Source organism: Apis dorsata, unplaced genomic scaffold, assembly GCF_000469605.1.
Source record: "Apis dorsata unplaced genomic scaffold, Apis dorsata 1.3 scaffold_683, whole genome shotgun sequence".
Taxonomy (NCBI): Eukaryota; Metazoa; Arthropoda; class Insecta; order Hymenoptera; family Apidae; genus Apis; species Apis dorsata.
The window spans coordinates 1,338,437-1,358,992 of NW_006263864.1; the positions used below are offsets into that span (position 1 = coordinate 1,338,437).

Sequence of the window (20,556 nt, forward strand, 5' to 3'; positions counted from 1 at the left end):
GTCGTTTGTGGAAATTCAATTGCTTTTATATGTAATTGACTTCGTTTCAACTTAAAAAATCCGATTGCTACCATTGCTCGTCGCAGTATCGATCGACCCAAAAAATTTCGTTCATCGTAGTTGATCTGATTAAACAAAATTGATTCCTATTCGAACACACATATACATATATGAGTACAAATATGTAAATACGCTTGCATCAAAAGTAGCCAGTTTCCTGATCACTCTCTAAAAAAATTTTCGTTTCCACATCATTATATTTCCTTCTCGAAGAATATCATAGACATTGCTGATATCAATAACCAAGAACCCAATATATCATAAATATTCCCGATATATCAATAATCAATTCTATGATGCTTTCTTTAACGCTCTTCCTAAAGCGACCGATGCACAAACTTATGGTAAGATACTTGGTAAATAGAAATTAAAATCCTTGAACTTTCTCAATTTCAAAATTTACTTTCATCTGTCATATCTAGGAACAAGAAATGGAAAAGCAGAAGCTTCTTTTCCACCAAGCACGACTCGCGAATCGTGGCGTGGCAGAGATGGTATTGCTTCACATCTCAGCCTGCAAAGGTGTTCCCAGCGAGATGGTGATGAAGACCTTGGAATTGGGAATCTCCATCCTACGCGGCGGTAATATAGAGATTCAACGAGGAATGCTCAACCATTTAAAAGAAAAAAAGGACGTAGGATTCTTCACATCGATTGCCGGTCTCATGAATTCCTGCAGCGTACTGGACCTGGATGCGTTCGAAAGGAACACGAAAGCGGAAGGTCTTGGTGTCGGTTCCGAGGGAGCTGCTGGAGAGAAGAACATGCACGATGCTGAATTTACATGTGCTCTATTTCGTTTTATCCAACTGACTTGCGAGGGTCATAATCTTGGTAAGTTTCATCCTCGATATAATCTTCCTCAAAATGATTGAATAATAAAAAGAAAAAATAAATTTGTGTAATTTTCGATATCAATAGATTGGCAGAATTATTTAAGAACGCAAGCTGGTAACACAACAACGGTGAACGTAGTCATCTGCACCGTCGATTATCTACTGCGACTCCAAGAATCCATCATGGACTTCTATTGGCATTATTCCAGCAAGGAACTCATCGACCCTGCCGGCAAGGCTAATTTTTTCAAAGCTATTGGCGTTGCCAGTCAAGTGTTCAATACTCTCACTGAGGTAATTCAAGGACCTTGCGCACAGAATCAACAAGCACTGGCACATTCTCGATTGTGGGATGCGGTTGGTGGATTCCTTTTCCTTTTCTCTCATATGCAAGACAAGTTGTCCAAACACTCGAGTCAGGTGGATTTATTGAAGGAGTTGCTCAACTTACAAAAAGATATGATCACTATGATGTTGTCTATGCTGGAAGGTAATTACTCAATTGATCAAGAACTTCGATAATATTAATTTTTTTTTTTTATGAATGTCTCACGATTTTTGTCATTGCAGGTAATGTCGTAAATGGAACTATTGGAAAACAGATGGTGGATACATTGGTAGAATCTGCAGGCAATGTCGAATTGATTCTCAAATACTTCGACATGTTCTTGAAATTGAAAGATCTCGTATCATCTCCTAGCTTCTTAGAGGTGGATTTGAACAGCGATGGCTGGGTGTATCCGAAAGATTTTAAAGAAAAAATGGAACAACAGAAGAGCTATACCGAGTAAGTATTATTCTTTGTGCTTCCATGATGATTAACGAAAAATTCATAATGAAATTTTTGCAGCGAGGAAATCGAATTCTTATTGGCCTGTTGCGAGACGAACCACGACGGTAAAATCGACTATGTGGCTTTCATGGACCGTTTCCACGAACCGGCTAAAGAAATCGGTTTCAATCTTGCCGTTCTGTTAACCAATTTATCGGAGCATATGCCTAATGAACCCAGATTAGCGAGATTCCTCGAAACAGCAGGCTCTGTGTTGAACTATTTCGAGCCGTATCTCGGCAGAATCGAGATTCTCGGTGGAAACAAGAAGATCGAACGCGTATACTTTGAGATCAAGGAATCAAACATCGAACAATGGGAGAAACCACAAATTAAAGAGTCGAAGAGGACATATTTCTACAATACCGTAGTAGAGGCAGGAGAGAAAGAAAAATTGGAGACTTTCATCAACTTCTGCGAAGACGCCATCTTTGAAATGCAACACGCGAGTGCATTGATGGCAGTGGAAGAAAGTGGAGGAATCGGAAAGGCCAGAGAATCTTCCTATACTTATATGACGGATGATGATGAGGAAAGAAACAAGGATCCTATCAGAAGAGGCATCCAAACGTTTAAGGATAGCATTTACTTCTTCTTCTCCATATTCTCTCCTAGCAACATCAAGAACAAGATCGCTGAGATGCAACAGATGACATTTTTGGAACTCTTTATCGGCTTCTTTAAAATGATTTTCTACGCGTTTTATTATTCTGGTTTCGGTGTTGGTTGCATAATCGGATATTTCATGAGATTACTATTGGCATTGATGAAAGGACCACACGTGGAAGAGCCCGTAGTCGAGGTAAAAGAAGAGGAGGAGAAACCATCGAGACATTTGCCCGCTTTGCCACCAACTCCGGATGAGTCTAATCTACAGGTTCGAAAAAAATAATCGGAATCATCAGATAAAAAAAAAAGAAATAAACAAATTTATCGAATAATTCAAATTTTAGGTACAAGCATTCGGAATGGATATAACGAAAGAGGAAGGGGGACAGATAAAGATTGCACCTCACGAATCGGCTACATCTACTCCTCAATCAAGTATCGAGGAAACGGGCGAAAGCACACCGGAAGAAGCCACTGGAGAAGAAAGTGCGAGAGCTGAAGGAGGTGGAGATATGGAATCACCTGTTTCGTTGGCCGATTTGTTAGGGTGAATAATTATTTTATTCTTATGCTATCTCTCTAACATAAACACAAAATATATACTTAAATTTGTATTTTATTTACGAGCAGAGGTGAACAAGCTAGAGCTCAAGCTGCAGCCGCGGCAGAAGCAGCGGCAGCTCAACAGGCAGCAATGGCTGCGGTTGAGGCGGAAGCGAAACAAGAAACAATAGCAGAGCCATCAGCTTCCTCTATCGACTTTTCCGAGTATACGCATCGCGTTGTCTCCTTCTTGGCAAGGAATTTTTATAATCTGAAATACGTGGCTCTAGTGCTCGCTTTCTGTATCAATTTTATGTTGCTGTTCTATAAGGTGAGTATGATACTTTGTCTAGAATTTCTAAAATGAATATTAATTTAAGATTTCATTGTCACATTATAAATCATTGGTTCGTAGGTTTCGTCTTTGGGTAACGAAGGAGGTGAGGAAGGAAGTGGTCAGATAGTGGATATGTTGGCAGAGATGTCTGGCGAGAGTGCATCTGGTTCTGGAAATGGCAGTGGAGTTGAAATAGGTAGCGGTAGCGGGGAGGCTGAATCGGAGGAAGAGGAAGATGAGTACGCTCTGGAATATGTGGAAGTGGCAGAGGATTTCTATTATATGGCACACGTTATAAGGCTCATGGCTATTCTTCATGCGATCGTCTCTCTTGCTATGCTAGTTGCCTATTATCATTTGAAAGTATGATTTTCAGAATATTTTGCATGTACAAATTTCGCTTGTACGAATATTTTTGTATGTAAAACATGAATGTACGACCTAGGTACCGTTGGCTATCTTTAAACGAGAAAAGGAAATTGCGCGACGCGTGGAATTCGATGGTCTATATATTGCTGAAACACCGGAAGAGGATGATATCAAAGCACATTGGGATAAGATGGTGATATCGGCAAAAACGTTCCCTGTGAATTATTGGGATAAGTTCGTAAAAAAGAAAGTTCGACAAAAATACAGTGAGACCTACGATTTCGACTACATCAGCAATTTGCTTGGGATGGAAAAGACATCGTTTAGTCAACAGGAAGAAGAGGGTTCTGGTTTGATACACTTGTAAATAAAATTGCATAGTTACATTGTTTTTCCTACCTCGATTCTTAGTTTACAATTATTATATAATTTTTATTTTTTATTACAGCATCGTTAATATCGATTGGAGGTATCAAGTATGGAAAGCTGGAGTTACCATCACGGATAACGTAAGTAAATAATTGAGTGTTTGGAAGATTTAATTCGTTCAAATATTAAATTATAATATTTTTTCATGCAGGCATTCTTGTACAGTTTATGGTACTTTACATTTTCAATCCTTGGCAATTATAACAATTTCTTCTTCGCTGCTCATTTACTGGACGTCGCAGTTGGTTTCAAAACTCTGAGAACGATCTTACAGTCTGTGACACACAATGGCAAACAATTGGTGTTGACAGTAATGTTACTGACTATTGTCGTCTACATATATACGGTTATAGCTTTCAATTTCTTCAGAAAATTCTATATTCAAGAAGAAGACGATGAAGTAGATAAAAAATGCCACGACATGTTAACAGTACGATATTAAAAACTCTTTTCTTTAATAATTGAAATATACTTGGAATAAAGATAAATTGATCGATATTTGTATTTCAGTGCTTCGTATTCCATCTGTACAAAGGTGTCAGAGCTGGTGGTGGTATTGGTGACGAAATTGGTGAACCTGATGGCGATGATTATGAAGTTTACCGTATCATGTTTGACATCACTTTCTTCTTTTTCGTCATTGTTATTCTGTTGGCCATTATTCAAGGTAAATTCGAGGAAAATTTTTGAACCTGAACTCTCATTATTTTTTCTTTACATCTATGATTTTAATTGATATTTCCTTCTATCTTAGGTTTGATTATCGATGCGTTCGGTGAACTTCGAGATCAACTTGAGAACGTGAAAACGAACATGGAAAGCAACTGTTTCATTTGTGGTTTAGGAAAAGAATATTTCGATACGGTACCACATGGTTTCGATACTCATGTCCAACAGGAGCACAATCTTGCTAATTACATGTAAGTTATTTAGATCAATTCCTATTTTCGTTTTTCATCAATAAATCACCAATTAGCTGCAATGATTTAAATTTTTTTCAAGGTTCTTCCTTATGCACTTAATCAATAAACCAGACACCGAATACACGGGTCAAGAAACGTACGTGTGGAACATGTATCAGCAAAGGTGTTGGGATTTCTTCCCAGTCGGTGATTGCTTCCGCAAGCAGAACGAGGCGGTGGAGGAAGAGGCAAAGAAGAAATAAAGAAAATTTTTCGTATTTATGTCACTTTTCATATAATTGACCAAAATCAAACAATTTACTAAGGAAAAATCTCTTTCCTGAATCGTCTTCGATAATCGTAGGTTGTAATTTCTATACGCAAAAAAATATGGCGCGTTAAATCGTCGCGAACGTACCATTTTCAATTTTTAGAACGCTATACTTTCACTCGTCTGTCGATAGATAAACTACATAGAACATTGAATGCATACCTTTTACATTCGACATTTAATCGTTATTCCAACTTTTACACGAATTCTTCGACACACGATTGGAATGCAGATTAATCGAAGAAATTATGCGAGTTGCACGCGCAACAGATTTCGATCACGCGTGAACGAGTGAAACAAGCCGGGAGACTGGGCAAAATATTTTTCCAACTTATTTTTCCAACTTTGTAAAGATGGCTGGATATTCGTATATTCGACACAATTTCCTCCTTAGATAGATAATTTACAAAGTGTTGTTGATCATCGACAAGTGAACCGACTGCACAAATTTACTACATTAAATCATAAACGTTGCGATTGCCTTCTTTTCATACGTCGGAAATGATCACATTTTTCGCATAACAATTTAACTCATTAACATGTAATGTTTGAGATATTATAAGGATTATTACGTAAGTTGAAGATGTTTAAAAGTTTATATCAAATGTATAGGTTTCTACGATTACGTGGAAACTTTTTTAAAAGAAAAAAAAAAAAATTATTGACTGAAATCGCAATTTAATCAAACAATGTCAATATAGTGTAAATAACGATCTATACAAAACAAGATTACCTGAGAATAAAGAAAGACATACTTCTTTACATCATTATTCTTCTATTTTTAATCCTAAACCAAGATTCATAGATCAATAATCTGAATAAATTCTTAAATAATTATAATTATAATTATTATAATATATATTATAGTTATTTATATATTATAATTATAATTATCGATTAATAATTTCCAACTTGATCAATTATCCTTTCAACAGAATCGCGCTTCAAAATGGATCGATCTTTTACCTTTTCTCTATTCATACCCTCTCCACCCTTTTCCATTTCAAAACTTCTCATCAAAAGGTCAACGAGTTTCCTTCCTTCAACCACAATACTCTCTTCAAACGAAATTCATTCATCTTTAACGATCGATCGATTTAGCCAAAGTTGGCGTCCCGAGAGCATGCACAATCGAGGGACCTATACCTCTCTCATCGATCGATCCGAAGTCGGAGAGAACGGAAGAAGGAACAAGAAAAGACGAGTGTAGAACACCGTGTTCCATCGCGTTTACGCGCATCGTTTCATCATCGTGTCCGCAAAACGAAAAATACCGGTCCTTTCTGGTGGAGAGCGGATGGAGGGAAAGAGGTCGCGCAAGCGCCTCTCTTGCATCGCCGATGGGTGAAAGCCTCGGGGTGAAAATGCACCCTGGCATGGGAGTGTCAGCGGGCGATCGTCGCGAAAATACGGTGATGCAGGCCAGGAACGGGGTCTGCGACAAGATCGAGAATTACATATCGGATCTGGGACAATGGTAAGCGTAAGCCAGATTGATTGGTGATCCATTGACGGGGAAACCGAACGTCGATCCGCCCTCGAACCGGCTTCCACTCGGTCAAGGGGAAGGGGAACATCGGGAATAAAAGTGGCGGGTATTTACGACCAATTTTTTTCCATTCGTGTGGGTGGAAAAACACCGCGTCTCGGTTCATTGATCCCGTGTTCTTTCGTGTTTGAGCATACGTTAGTTTGTTTCCAATTGTTTACTTTCGATCGAAAGTGGTTTTAATATGATATCGGATTAATATGATGCGGAAAACCGTATTATTTCGTTGAAAAAGTGGATAATTTTTTGTACAATTTGTTTAGAAATGTTATATTTATTTTATCGGTTTAAATTTTGATTTGATTAAAACTTATGATATTTTTAATTGTATTTTTCAACGTTAATAGGTCAGTATGGAAAGCGATAATACTGGGACAATTTTTGTCCCTTGTGTTATGCTTCATGACGCTCGCGAATCATCACATCAACACAGCATACCAACTTTCATTCCCGACCGGTAAGTCATTAATGAGTTTGCATGAAAAGCTCATCATATAACGATGTAACGAGTTGTGTAAATTTGTTTGCATGAAATAGGACAAAATCTTCCGCATTACATTATGATGTGTCTCGTATACACAACCTGGATGTCCTGCAGGGGAGTAGGGAACGGCCTAATTTCAGTTATAAAAGCCCGTGGATTCAGGTACTTGTTGGTAGCACTCATTGACGTCGAAGCGTGTACTCTTATAACATCCGCGCATCAATTCACCAGCATCGCTGGCATACAGGTATGTGCTAATGATGTCACGTGGGATTACTTTTTTTACGTGGGGGACTTTCCCAAACAACGATGATGAAGTTCTCGACAGTTTTTGTGCAGCATACACCGGAAGTAGGCCATTAATTGTTTCCATTCTGGCATGACCTACATTAAAAAAAAAAAAAAAATATTAACAAAAGAATTATTTCGTAGAAATTGCATAACGAGATATTTATATCCAACTGAATAAATTTCTTCATTTCTTTTAAACGAATAAAAATTATTTTCTCTTTTATCGTATTTTCTTCGTTTAATTTTATTTAATACGTATAAATTTATATGAAATTCAATATGCTTGTTCGATATTTATAGTTATATTTATAATAGAAAGATATAATATTAATAGAAAGATCCTATTTAATGCAAAAATAGTGCATTGAATGTTGGCACAGAATTCTCCTTTGTTGGAATAAGATGCACAACTAGAACATCATGCGATCTATATGCGGTTCAGGATGCATCTTTCATAGCTCAGCCGTCAATTAAACGAGGTAGTGTTCGTGATCTGGATGAATGGCATGGAACAACTATTGTATCGAATACACACTACCACCAGCGAAACGAGAATGCCGGGTCTTCGACCCGGTACACTCACCCCTCGTCGGCTATTCTTAATCGAACGCGATGCGAATATAAGGGACATCGTCATCGTCATCCGTTCTGTATTAAAATTTTAACGATTCGAAGAATCGACCATGTTTAACCGGAAGTAATTCTGTTTCAGTTGCTCGATTGTGTCGCTATACCGGTTGCATTGGCATTATCATGTTTGATTCTCGGGGTGAGATATCGAATGGTGCACATAGTCGGCGTTTCCGTTTCATTGATGGGAGTGGGATGTTTGGTTTGGGCAGGAATCGATGACAATAAAGATCCTTCCGCAGGTAATTGTTTGATAATTTCGACGATCAAATATTGAAATCTATACAAGAGTTAATAATAATTATTAATTAATAAATTTAATTATCAAATTTGTTAATTTCAATTTTTCGTGCGAAGGAAAGAATCATCTTGTCGGTGATATGTTATGCCTCGGAGGCGTGATATTGTTTTCCATAACAACGGTGATACAAGAATTAGCAGTGAAGACGGTCGATGTTATCGAGTATCTAGGCATGATTGGTTTCTTCGGTACTATAATGTGCTGTTTGCAAATGTAAGTTTCATTGAAAAAAAGAAAACTATTTGTAAAATGGTATAAATTGATTGACATGATTTCAGGGCCATATTGGAAAGCTTAAAGATAGAATCATTACAGTGGATTAATACACCAGTAATCACTTTCTTGGTAGTTTATTGCATCACGCAATTCATCTTTTTTTCATTGGTGCCTGTCGTATTATATGAATCTGGTGCAACTGCATTGCAACTATCATTGTTGACAGCAGATTCTTTCAACGTTTTAGCTGGCATGTTAGTCCATCAATATAAGGTATTTTTCATATAAAATATAAATTCCTAATATCCATCATAAACGGAGAATATAATATTTGGATTATTCTGATTCTCCGTATGTATTTAGAGCTACTCGTTATTATATATAGAAATATTTATTCCAGCTGCATAACAATACACAATCACATATGCTAATAAGGCTTTTTCCATGTTGTTCCAGTTTCACGCATTATATTTCGTCTCATACACGCTCACAATGACGGGTATATATATTTACGCGATAAAGAGAACACCAATGGCGTCGAACTCGCGAAGGCAGCAAGCTGAACCTTCTGCTCCAGATTACAGGTAATGTTCACGAAATGTTTTTCAATGTAACCTGTTTTAATTATCAAATAGATCTATCTCGAAAAGTACACTTGATTAAAAAAATTGAATAAAAAGGAGAACGTAAAAGAAAAAAAAAATGATCAAAAATGAAATATCAAAAATGATGATATCTACCGGTTTTCAAGACAATTTGTATTTTCTCAGGCGCTATATATATTTGTTACAGACTTAAAAAAGCAAAAATATATTGAAACGTACTTCATATTCTAAAAATTTTTTTTCTATATGATTATGCAATTAACATGTCTTAATGTCTTTTTTATTTTCTCTTTTCAACGCGACGTATTTTACATTATAATGAATAAATTAATTTTTCAAGAAACATTTCCACGAAACTTAATCGCAAAATTTCTGATAATATTATTTCTTTATTTTTACTTAAATTTTCTTCTTTTTTTACCAACTGCCCTGACAAGAAATTAACGAACGATTGACCGTGGATTAAAGTGACGTCATTTTAAGACATATGTCTCATCCCGACGTTGGAGAAGTGGAAATGGCTACAAGTTCAGGGATGTCTGGCGTAAGTGGTACTCTCGACGTAAGGACATCGACTCTTGGCAGCGAAAAGGAAACGATGGACGCTACGAGTTTGCCGCCGAGTGTTAGCTCTGATACAGCTTTCACTTCTTTCTATGGAAATTACTACGATTGAGAAAGGATCTTAGGATCTTAGGAAGATGTAAAGCAAGCCGAGGAATAAATAAATTTTGCCATGTGTGCGTTCTTGTTGAAATTTTACACGAAATTTTAGACTAATCATTCAAAAGAAAAAGACATTTTTTCGTTTTCTATGATAGGTAAAAATAAATAGATCTCTTTGTCGATCAATAAGTTTATAATACGCGTTATACAGTGTTCTAATTAGTACAGTGATTTTTCTAAAAATTTAAATAATTCATAAATATCGATTAGTCGCGATAAATGCGATTTTCATTGTTGATTTAACTGTTTATCGAAATGTAAGTACTATACATTCTTGTTGCTCAATATACTTTGTAAATGATAATAGGATGACTAATTGTTACTATAACTAAGTACTGAAGAACATTAAATAATTTCCTATTGTAAAATAATAAGTCATAGTCAGTGATAATTATTTTTATGGTTCTTGTTACCTTTGTTCGTAAATGCATTAGATTGTATTTACATTCTATCGTCCATCCATTTCTCAGAATGTTATTTCACGTAGTATGGATATTTTTTTGAAGTAAATTAATAAACGAATGATAAATTAATCCTTTTTTATTTCTTTCTTTCTTCTTAGTCTTCACAAGAGATATTCACAATAAACTTTTGATATTACTTACGATATATAAAAATTAGAATAGACTTTATTAAAATTTTTCATTAAGATAGGTTATGTAAAAAAAGACAAAGTTAATCAAATATCGAAATTGAATATAAATTTTCCAGACTTTTGTATAGATAAAGAAATAATAAGAGAGGAACAGAAATAATAAAAATATGTTCGTAAAATCAAGCCATCAGTGCCATCTTTTGAATACTGAAACTTTCTCTAAGAAACTAGAATAATAATAGAAATTCAATACTATCTATTAAATTTTTCTTTTCACAACTACTAAAAGATGGCGTTGATACTCAATTCTTATTTTACGTTGCTTTAAAAATATCTTTGCACGATCCGAAAAACAAAGTAGACATGAAATCTTACGAAACTTTATATCACATGTTCTAATTTTTTTAATTTTTAATTAGAATTTTTTATGTCATATAGTGTAATATAATCTAAATATCTTAACCAAGGTGAAATACGTTCTATCACTATGATTTTCAATTTTAGATCGATTTACTATGATGCACATTAATTTGTCTAAACATCTGAATCTAGTAATTTTTTAGTTACTTAAAGCTGCTGATTCTTTATTTTAAATCCACGTGAAAATTGAAATAATATATAATATATTTTTTGTTATAACATATATTTTAATTTTTTGTTATTTTGTGCATGTTGTCAAAAAAATTTAAATTAATCACTTCTTCATGGCGTCCATATTGAAATTTTTCCCGCCTTCCCGAAAGTAATCAGTTAATAACCTAAACAAAAGAAAATCAAAATTTTCAAATAAATATCTAAAATTATAAAATTATACAAAATTAATTAAATTAATTAAAATAAAATAATTTTAAATTAAAATTAAATTAAAATAAAATAAAAACCAAGTTCTATGTTAGAAAAATCTAATATAAACTATCTATAATTTTAATCGTTAAATGAATAAAAAAAAGGCATTAGCTGTTAAAAAATTTCTAATTTAAAAATATAAAATTATATATAAATTTAAGAAACATATTAATTACATGCTAATATAATAATGTTTGTAATAATATATAATAATTACAGTGTATAATAATTAAAAATTGATACAAATGATAAAAAATAATTATGAAAGAAAGAAAATATACAACAGATAAATCATACAGCTCAAAAAAAAAAATGAATAAACGTGATAATTATTGACCCTATAACATTTCACGTTACGATTATCGAATTATAAATTAGAATATATTCAATTTAATATATTCGTATAATTCGATAAATCGAATATGATATGAAAGTGAATTTCCAATTTGAAAAGACTATAAGAAATTTATTTATTCTTCGAATATAGACAAAAAATAAAAACAAATATAATATAAATAATATAAATAGATTAAAAAAGAAATTTAGAAAAAAATATAAATTTAAAAAAAATAAATTGATTGTAATAAACTATTGTATATTTGTTTCATTGTGAATAAATTAATTCTAAATATATTTATTTTTATGAAAAAATATTACCTGATACACAAATAATCTAATTCTTGTATCATAAAAAAACATTTCTATTTTCTTATCTATAATTTTTGATTTAAGAAATATCATATAGTCAATTTTTATTCTATATTTATCTTTTTCTCATTTTTTTGTTTTTTTTTATAATTTTCTTATTTTTATTTTTTATAATTTTTTATAATTTTCTTATGTATTTTATATTTTTATTTATCATTTGTGATTGAAAATATTTTTAACCTAATTTCTATTTTTCTTCTAATATTTTCTCTCTTTATTAAGATTACTAAGAGAAATCTTCAACAAAAGATTTTTTTCCTTTCTTTTCCTTTTAGGCTATTTTCATAATCCAACTATTAGTACCATTGTCACTTATACCATTTATATTATATCTAACATATATTATATTTTGCTAAACAGTAAGTAACAATTGCTAAACTCCCACCACTGTCTTTTCTCCCACTATTTTCTCTTCAAGTTTCTCAAATCTCTTAAATCCCTTGATCTGGTAAAGTTATTGTCTATAGTTTCTTTTAGCACGTGACAGACAAATATCAATTGAACACATTTTTATTATTTCTTTTTCAAAATAATGTATTTTAATTTTTAATGGAAAAAATATAAATATTATATTTTTGTTATTTTATAATTTTAGGATGATTATCTCACAAAATATTCATCTTGATATATAAGTGTTTTGACGGGAGTATTACACATTATCTGTACCAATATAGCAAATACGCTATGGTTACATTCACTTAATACGACATCTGTTGACTGTGCTTTGCAAAGATCAGTGACAATGCCACAATGGCAGGTTCCATAGAGATTCCGCTTCGTGATACAGATGAGGTGAATATTTTTATTTTTAAGTTTCAATTTTATAATTTTTAAATGATTAAAAATAGTCTAAACGATTGCTATTATATGTGATTTGTGCACAAATTCAAATTCTTTAAATATTTAAAATATAAAAATAATTTTCATATGCCTAACCTCTACACCAGATATGTTTATAAAATAAATTGTGTACATTAGCCTATATCATCAATAATGTTACTTAAAATTTATTCTAGAATATAAAATTATAAATTACTATTGTTTTATTTGTTTTAATTATATAATTTTTAATTTGATTTATTAACCTTATTTTATGTTCATATTATTTTCAGTATGTTATTCATTTATGATATGTATACTATGTCTAACAAAATATTAAATATTATTTGTGTATAATATTAAACTAAAATTTTTCAGTTTTTTATCTATTTTTTTATGTTTGTTATATATTATATATTTAAGTTTTTTATCATATCACTGATTAATTATTTTAATTTTTAAAATTGCATTTTATTAGGTAATTGAACTATATCTTGATCAATTACCAGAAGGTGATGAAGTTCTTGGAATTTTACGTCAAGAACATGCACAGCTTAATATCTGGGTCAATTTGGCCGTATGTATTATAAAATATAATATGTATAATATAAAAATGATAGGAAGTAAAATATATTGGTATTTATTACAGCTTGAATATTATAAACAACATAAAATCGATGATTTCATTAAAATACTTGAATCTTCTCGAATTGATGCTAATATTGATTATCGTGACTATGAAAAAGATCAAATGCGTGCATTGGATATGTTGGCTGCATATTATGTGCAGGAAGCCAACAGAGAAAAAAATAAAGATAAGAAAAGAGATCTTTTTACAAAAGCTACTTTATTGTACACAACTGCAGATAAAATTATTATGTATGATCAGGTATATACTATTTATAATAATATTTGTAATAATTTATTGAACATATATAACATTGAAAAATATTTAAAAAATTTATTTATATATAATATTTTTTGTGTATAGAATCATTTACTTGGTAGAGCTTATTTCTGTCTCTTGGAGGGTGATAAGATGGATCAAGCTGATGCCCAATTTAATTTTGTATTAAATCAATCTCCTAATAATATTCCTTCTTTACTTGGAAAAGCATGTATAGCATTTAACAAGAAAGATTATAGAGGTGCACTTGCTTTTTATAAAAAAGCTTTAAGAACAAATCCAAATTGTCCAGCTGCCGTGAGATTGGGAATGGGGCATTGTTTTATGAAATTAAATAATCAAGAAAAGGCGCGTTTAGCATTTGAAAGAGCATTGCAATTAGATGGTCAATGTGTTGGAGCACTAGTTGGTCTTTCAGTCTTGAAATTAAATCAACAACAACCTGATAGTATCAGAACTGGTGTGCAAATGTTATCTAAAGCTTATACAATTGATTCAACAAATCCTATGGTTTTAAATCATTTGGCAAATCATTTTTTCTTTAAAAAAGACTATAACAAAGTACAACACTTGGCACTTCATGCATTTCATAATACTGAAAATGAAGCTATGCGTGCTGAGAGTTGCTATCAATTAGCTAGAGCATTTCATGTGCAAGTAAGTTTCTTCTTAATATAGAATATTTTTTAATATTTTGTGAGTTTTAACAAATAATTAAATTATTTCAGGGTGATTATGATCAAGCATTTCAATATTATTATCAGGCAACACAATTTGCACCACCAGTATTTGTATTACCTCATTTTGGTTTAGGTCAAATGTATGTCTATAGAGGTGATGCAGAAAATGTAAGTATAACGAGTTCTATTATGTAAAAGAATAAAATTTAATAGATTTTATTAATAATATAATAATAGATTTTAATTTAATTTTTTTATTATAGGCAGCACAATGTTTCGAGAAAGTATTAAAAGCTCAACCAGGTAATTATGAAACAATGAAAATTCTTGGATCGTTATATGCAAATTCAAGTTCTCAATCAAAACGCGACATTGCTAAAAACCATCTTCGAAAAGTAACTGAACAATTTCCCGATGATGTTGAAGCCTGGATTGAATTGGCTCAAATATTAGAACAAAGTGACCTTAACGCAGCCTTAAATGCATATGGTACTGCAACTAGAATTTTAAAAGAAAAAGTTCAAGCGGATATACCGCCTGAAATTCTAAATAACGTTGGAGCTCTACATTATAGGTATATTCCATATTTTTTGTCTTAAATTATTATTGTATACTGTTAAAATATATAGTGTTAAGATTAATATTTATTATCTTATTATAGACTTGGAAATTTGGAAGAAGCTAGAAAAAATTTGGAAGAATCTTTAGCACGTTCCAAAGCAGATGCCTTACATGATTCTGTATATTATAATTCAATAGCAGTTACGACAACATATAATTTGGCTCGATTAAACGAAGCTTTATGTATATTTGATAAAGCGGAAAAATTATACAAAGACATTTTAAAGGAGCATCCAAATTACGTGGATTGTTATTTACGACTTGGTTGTATGGCTCGAGATAAAGGACAAATTTATGAAGCATCTGATTGGTTTAAAGATGCTTTAAGAATAAATAATGAACATCCAGATGCTTGGTCTCTTTTGGGTAATTTACATTTAGCCAAAATGGAATGGGGTCCAGGTCAAAAGAAATTTGAAAGAATTCTAAAAAATCCAACAACGAGTACTGATGCCTATTCGTTAATTGCATTGGGTAATATTTGGCTTCAAACATTGCATCAAAGTGGAAAAGATAAGGACCGAGAAAAGCGACATCAAGATAGAGCACTAGCTATGTATAAACAGGTATGATAATAAAACATAATAAGTTTTTATGTTTGTAAATACATGTTAAAATTTTCAGGTTTTAAGAAATGATCCTAAAAATATTTGGGCTGCAAATGGGATTGGAGCTGTATTAGCACATAAGGGTTGTGTAAATGAAGCTAGAGATATTTTTGCTCAAGTTCGAGAAGCGACAGCAGAATTTTGTGATGTTTGGTTAAATATTGCACACATTTATGTAGAACAAAAACAATTTGTTAGCGCTATTCAAATGGTAATTTTTGTTTTATATTTACTATCATAAAAAATAAAATAATAATTTTCTATAAATATTTATTTTTACAGTATGAAAATTGTCTTCGGAAATTCTATAAATATCATCATGTTGAAGTCTTACAATATCTTGGAAGGGCTTATTTTAAAGCTGGTAAATTGAAAGAAGCAAAATTGACATTATTAAAGGTAAAAACAATATTTGCTATAATATTGTTACTGTTCATTAAATAAAAATAAATCTAATTAACCCATTTGTAATATTTAGGCAAGAAGAGTAGCTCCACAGGATACTGTTTTATTATACAATATTGCACTTGTTCTTCAACGTTTAGCTACACAAATTTTAAAAGACGAAAAGTCAACTTTGACGACAGTACTCCAAGCGGTTCATGAATTGGGACTTTCACATAAATATTTCCAATATTTATCAGCTCATGGTGATAGAATGGAACAACTTGCAGAAGCAGAAGCAAGGAGATGTCAAGATTTGTTATCACAAGCACAATATCATGTCGCTCGAGCTAGACGATTAGACGAGGAAGAAAAAATGCTCAGAAGAAAACAAGAAGAAGAAAGGTAATGATTTGAACATAATCAGTATTTACTTATATTATAATAATAATTAATTTATAGACAAGCATTTAAAATGCGACAAACGGAAGAACAACGAAAACTTGAAGAAATGCGCCGTCAAAAAGAAGAGGAAATGTTGCAAAAACGTCAAGAATATGTTGAAAAGACAAAGAATGCTTTAGTATTTGGCGAAATGCCTTCAGAAAAGCCAGGAAAGAAAGGAAAAAGAGTACGTACTGATCAATATGTTAGTGACAGTGGTGGGTCTGGAAGAGAAGAAGGTAGAGAGGAAGCTCCTAGAGAAAAGAAACGCAAAAGAAAAGCAAGTGGAGAACGCAAAGAAAGAAAAGGCAAGGGTAAAGGAAAACGTAAGAAAGAATTGGCGAGTGGAGAAAGTGGTGAGATAGTGTTTCATGATTTTCGATTGTATATGTAAATAATCATTGAAAGTTAAAAAAAAGAAAGACATTTTAATTTTTAATATTTAGGTTCAGAAAGCGATCGGCCTAAGCCGAAACGTGGAAGAAAAGGTGGAGCCAAGAAAGATAAAGGATTTCGAAAAAGTACAAGTGAAACTACAAAAGGTAAAATGCCTTTATCGAAAGAGACAATATCGACTAGCGAATCTGATAGTGATTCAGGTGGTCTTAAAATTGCCAGCGGGTAAGAATCATTCGTGAGCATATAATATTCAATAGTATATAATGCATAATAAAATTAATGATATTTTTCAGAGGTGAAAGTGGCAATGAAGGCCGTGCACGTGGAAGTAGACGAATTATGTCTGACTCTGAAGGTTCTCGTGCATCACGTTCTAGATCTCGTTCCAGATCAAAATCCAGAAGTCGTTCTAGAAGTACTTCACGTTCACGATCGCGGTCACGATCACAGTCTCGATCCCAATCTCGATCTGTATCTCATTCACGATCTAGATCGCGTTCAGTTTCAAAATCAAAGAGTCAATCGCGATCAAGAAGTCCATCAAGATCAAGATCCGGTTCAGCGAAGAGTATGTCACGTTCGAGATCGGGTTCTAGATCAAGATCAGGATCAAGAAAGAGTCAATCACGATCGAGATCGCGTAGTGGATCCAGAAAAAGTGGATCACAACCAAGATCAAGATCAGGTTCTGCAGCTAGCGCAAGGTCAAGATCAAGATCACCTAGTGGTTCTAGAAAAGCAGCTTCGCGATCTAGATCAAGATCAAGATCAGGGTCTAGAAGTGGTTCACAATCAGATGAACGTAAATCAAGAAGTAAAAGTCGATCAAAATCCAAATCTGCATCAAGATCGCGTTCCGGTTCAAGATCAAAAAGTGGCTCTCGAAGTCGTAGTCCAAGTGGTTCAGCAAGGTAAATAATATTAAAATGAATTTATAAAATAAAATATGGCTTTCATAACATTTGTATATATTACAATTATTTTATTTCAGATCTGCTACTCCAGAATCTAGAAAATCAGTTTCAGGTAGTGATGTTGGTTCACGTCATTCAAGTACTGATCGAGGAGGTGGAAGTGAAAGTGAATAAAATTAACTTTGAAATATTTGTATTTATTACATTAAGATGATGACCATAAGTTTTAGCTTAGACAAGCTTATAAGTCGGTAACAATATGAAGAATATGAAATCACAGATTTTTTGTTTACAGGTACCAATTGTAGTACTTAGCTTAATTATGCCGTATAAAGTATATTAAATAGAGAATAAAATATTATATAAGCTTTGGTATATACAGTTTTGCGGTTTTAAATACTGTCATAATTCTTTAGAAATATGAGAATGAAGCTCTACAGATACAGTTTTGACAGGGAATGGTAGCCGCTAATTTTTGATATTATTAATCGACAATTTTGTTGAGTTTCGGAATCGCTGAAGCTCTATCAAGTAATATATTCTAGTTCCACAGAGACAGAGATTAGATAGAGTAACGTTAATTTTAAAAAGAAATACAGTAATATTGAAGTTAAATCCATACAATCATGGATTGACAATTACGATTAATGGATTGACAATTATGAAAATACATACCAGAGTATGCTATTATTAGAAGAAATTGAAATTATTGAAAGTATACGTTATCTATTACAATCTCATTTTGTTCTGTCATTTCTTTTTAATAAAATTTGTGACAGGGTTTTCTCACACTTTTTCATCATCCGACTCAAATGAATCCAAATGAATTAAATTTTACTTAGTGTGGTTTTTCTTTTCATTTTTAAAATGTTTATATATCTTGATATATATTTAGATATATTAGATGCATATATTAATAATATTGACTAAATCAGTCTTTGCCTGACGTTAGGTTTAAACTCAATTTTGATAATTTCATTTTTCCATTTATTAATAGAATCATTTGATGGAGAATATCTCTTAAATAAACCTAATCTAATCCGTCTTTGTCAGAACATATCCTAAAGTTAACCAAATCTATCTAAAAACTTAGAAATATAATTTAAAATATTTTAGTAGTTATTTAAACTAAGGCCGAGCGGCAATTATTATCTATAAGTGAAATTACTCAGGATATTAATCTTGATAATATATTTTAAGATCATCGAAAAATCGGAGAATGTGTGCCTCTTTGTAAATAATTATTCATGCTTTTGTAAGAGTCAAATTTGCATATAAAATATATATAATTTTTGCGATATGTTTGTTAACGCATGTTTTAGAGGATTATTTAAATTAAAATAAAACCATTATGTTAATATAGTACCAAAAACTAGCAATCATTCGAAATTTCAATTTTAACAATAATTTCGATTTCGATTTTTCTCGATATTATCGAAATATAATTTCGAGATGATTAACAATCTTCAGATCGAATGATTCCAATCATAGTTGTACATCAGTTGAACTTTTATGTTCGCGGCTTATCTTAATACTTGCTAGTTTCAGTTTTAAGGACTAGAGTGTTTATTTTCTTCAGATTGTATATAAAAGGAAGTACTTCATGATGTAAGGTAATTGTAATTTTATGCAAATTTATTTTCATATTTACATTAATTCAATATGTAATAAAATGATTTGCTTTCTGAATCATCTATTGATATTTTTCACAATAAACAAATAGTTTTAATTAATATTATTCATTAATATTATTCAATAAAAAAATAATATAATTTAGCAAAAAATATTTAATTATACTCAACATAAAGTAAAAAAAAAAAACATTAAGATTGTATTAATAAGGAAAAAATTGTTTTTTATTAAAGAATATGAATAAAAAATGATGGAATCGATTTTTCTATTGTGTTCTTTTTAATCGTAATACATAATTAAAATATTCTGCATATAGCAACAAAAAATTTTCTATATTATAATTATATAAAATAAACGATTTAAAATTTAAAATTTAAAAATTATCGAACATCATTGATAATATTGATGTCAATACATTTATATTGTTCTTTTATTCAACTTAGCATATGCAAAATAAGCAATGCATACATATATAAACTATACAGAGTTTGTCATTATATGATTATCAAATATACATATATTATTTCTACGTAATCGATTTATAATACTTACAGGATAAACAAAAAAAATGTAAGTATATGTGTAATATAATTACAGCTCAAAATAAATATATAAGAATAATATTTAACTATAATATAAATAAAATTAGTTTAAAGCGGAAATTTTTTAATATCCACTTGATGAATTGCAAAATGAAGAAATAATCAAATTTATGCGAATGAAATAAGTATTTTTGATTTATATAATTTAATAACGAAGGATAAATAATTCACTATTTTAATGCAATTCGTTATTTTAGGAATGAAACAATGCCTTAAAAATATTTTTATATACAAACCATCATTTTTTGATGCTAGAATTTATCTATTACACTATTTAAGCTTTAAACATGTAAGGATACGTATACATCATATATATATATATATATATATATATATATATATATATA

The 20,556-nt window shown here is 31.5% G+C and overlaps 3 protein-coding genes and 1 long non-coding RNA gene across 8 annotated transcripts in view; 3 read left to right on the plus strand and 1 right to left on the minus strand.

Moving 5' to 3' along the window:
• The window catches only part of LOC102670778 (ryanodine receptor), a 32,625-nt gene extending 26,610 nt beyond the window's left edge, over positions 1-6,015 (plus strand). For 3 of the 4 annotated variants that reach the window (XM_031513669.1, XM_031513670.1, XM_031513671.1), the window contains 13 exons: positions 483-894; positions 982-1,386; positions 1,467-1,683; positions 1,747-2,605; positions 2,682-2,884; positions 2,968-3,211; positions 3,296-3,580; positions 3,663-3,949; positions 4,035-4,095; positions 4,167-4,445; positions 4,526-4,682; positions 4,770-4,935; positions 5,018-6,015. In XM_031513669.1, coding sequence (XP_031369529.1) covers positions 483-894; positions 982-1,386; positions 1,467-1,683; positions 1,747-2,605; positions 2,682-2,884; positions 2,968-3,211; positions 3,296-3,580; positions 3,663-3,949; positions 4,035-4,095; positions 4,167-4,445; positions 4,526-4,682; positions 4,770-4,935; positions 5,018-5,180 — 3,738 coding nt within the window. In that variant the 3' untranslated portion in view covers positions 5,181-6,015. Of the gene's footprint in view, positions 1-383; positions 405-482; positions 895-981; positions 1,387-1,466; positions 1,684-1,746; positions 2,606-2,681; positions 2,885-2,967; positions 3,212-3,295; positions 3,581-3,662; positions 3,950-4,034; positions 4,096-4,166; positions 4,446-4,525; positions 4,683-4,769; positions 4,936-5,017 lie in introns of all 4 variants that reach the window. The other variant, XM_031513668.1, reaches the window with a different exon arrangement.
• A 437-nt stretch (positions 6,016-6,452) lies between these two features.
• Positions 6,453-10,583, plus strand: LOC102670911 (solute carrier family 35 member F2-like). Of its 2 annotated transcripts, none has more exons than XM_006622305.2 (8): positions 6,453-6,725; positions 7,145-7,254; positions 7,335-7,528; positions 8,285-8,444; positions 8,560-8,716; positions 8,782-8,992; positions 9,176-9,303; positions 9,808-10,583. In XM_006622305.2, exons 1-8 carry the CDS (start codon positions 6,589-6,591, stop codon positions 9,998-10,000), a joined length of 1,290 nt encoding a protein of 429 aa, XP_006622368.1. In that variant the 5' UTR covers positions 6,453-6,588; the 3' UTR covers positions 10,001-10,583. The 2 variants fall into 2 exon arrangements, with proteins under 2 accessions (XP_006622368.1, XP_031369508.1); XM_031513648.1 differs by having other exon boundaries at positions 6,589-6,725; positions 9,793-10,583.
• On the minus strand, positions 10,165-10,692 carry LOC116186428. Its single transcript, XR_004151413.1, has 2 exons — positions 10,496-10,692; positions 10,165-10,407 (listed from the first exon to the last, which is right to left on the minus strand). It is a non-coding gene; the product is annotated as an uncharacterized LOC116186428 (long non-coding RNA).
• Positions 10,693-12,637: 1,945 nt separating this feature from the next.
• LOC102671143 (RNA polymerase-associated protein CTR9 homolog) lies at positions 12,638-18,627 on the plus strand. Its single transcript, XM_006622307.2, has 14 exons — positions 12,638-12,991; positions 13,497-13,595; positions 13,668-13,907; positions 14,010-14,582; positions 14,654-14,773; positions 14,869-15,179; positions 15,267-15,792; positions 15,851-16,045; positions 16,117-16,233; positions 16,313-16,623; positions 16,681-17,018; positions 17,109-17,283; positions 17,355-17,972; positions 18,053-18,627. The coding sequence occupies exons 1-14, from the start codon at positions 12,950-12,952 to the stop codon at positions 18,147-18,149; spliced, it is 3,762 nt and encodes a 1,253-aa protein (XP_006622370.1). The 5' UTR covers positions 12,638-12,949; the 3' UTR covers positions 18,150-18,627.
• The last annotated feature ends 1,929 nt before the right edge of the window (positions 18,628-20,556 follow it).

What these genes read in the sequence shown, in the direction of transcription:
- LOC102670911 (XM_031513648.1), top strand. Translation starts at nt 6,589, where the DNA reads ATGGGTGAAAGCCTCGGGGTGAAAATGCACCCTGGCATGGGAGTGTCA. An exon ending in ATAATGTGCTGTTTGCAAAT is followed by an intron (nt 8,717 to 8,781) that starts GTAAGTTTCATT and finishes ACATGATTTCAG; the next exon opens with GGCCATATTGGAAAGCTTAA. An exon ending in CCTTCTGCTCCAGATTACAG is followed by an intron (nt 9,304 to 9,792) that starts GTAATGTTCACG and finishes CGTGGATTAAAG; the next exon opens with TGACGTCATTTTAAGACATA.
- LOC102671143 (XM_006622307.2), top strand. Translation starts at nt 12,950, where the DNA reads ATGGCAGGTTCCATAGAGATTCCGCTTCGTGATACAGATGAG. An exon ending in CAAAATTGACATTATTAAAG is followed by an intron (nt 16,234 to 16,312) that starts GTAAAAACAATA and finishes TGTAATATTTAG; the next exon opens with GCAAGAAGAGTAGCTCCACA. An exon ending in ATTGGCGAGTGGAGAAAGTG is followed by an intron (nt 17,019 to 17,108) that starts GTGAGATAGTGT and finishes TTTAATATTTAG; the next exon opens with GTTCAGAAAGCGATCGGCCT.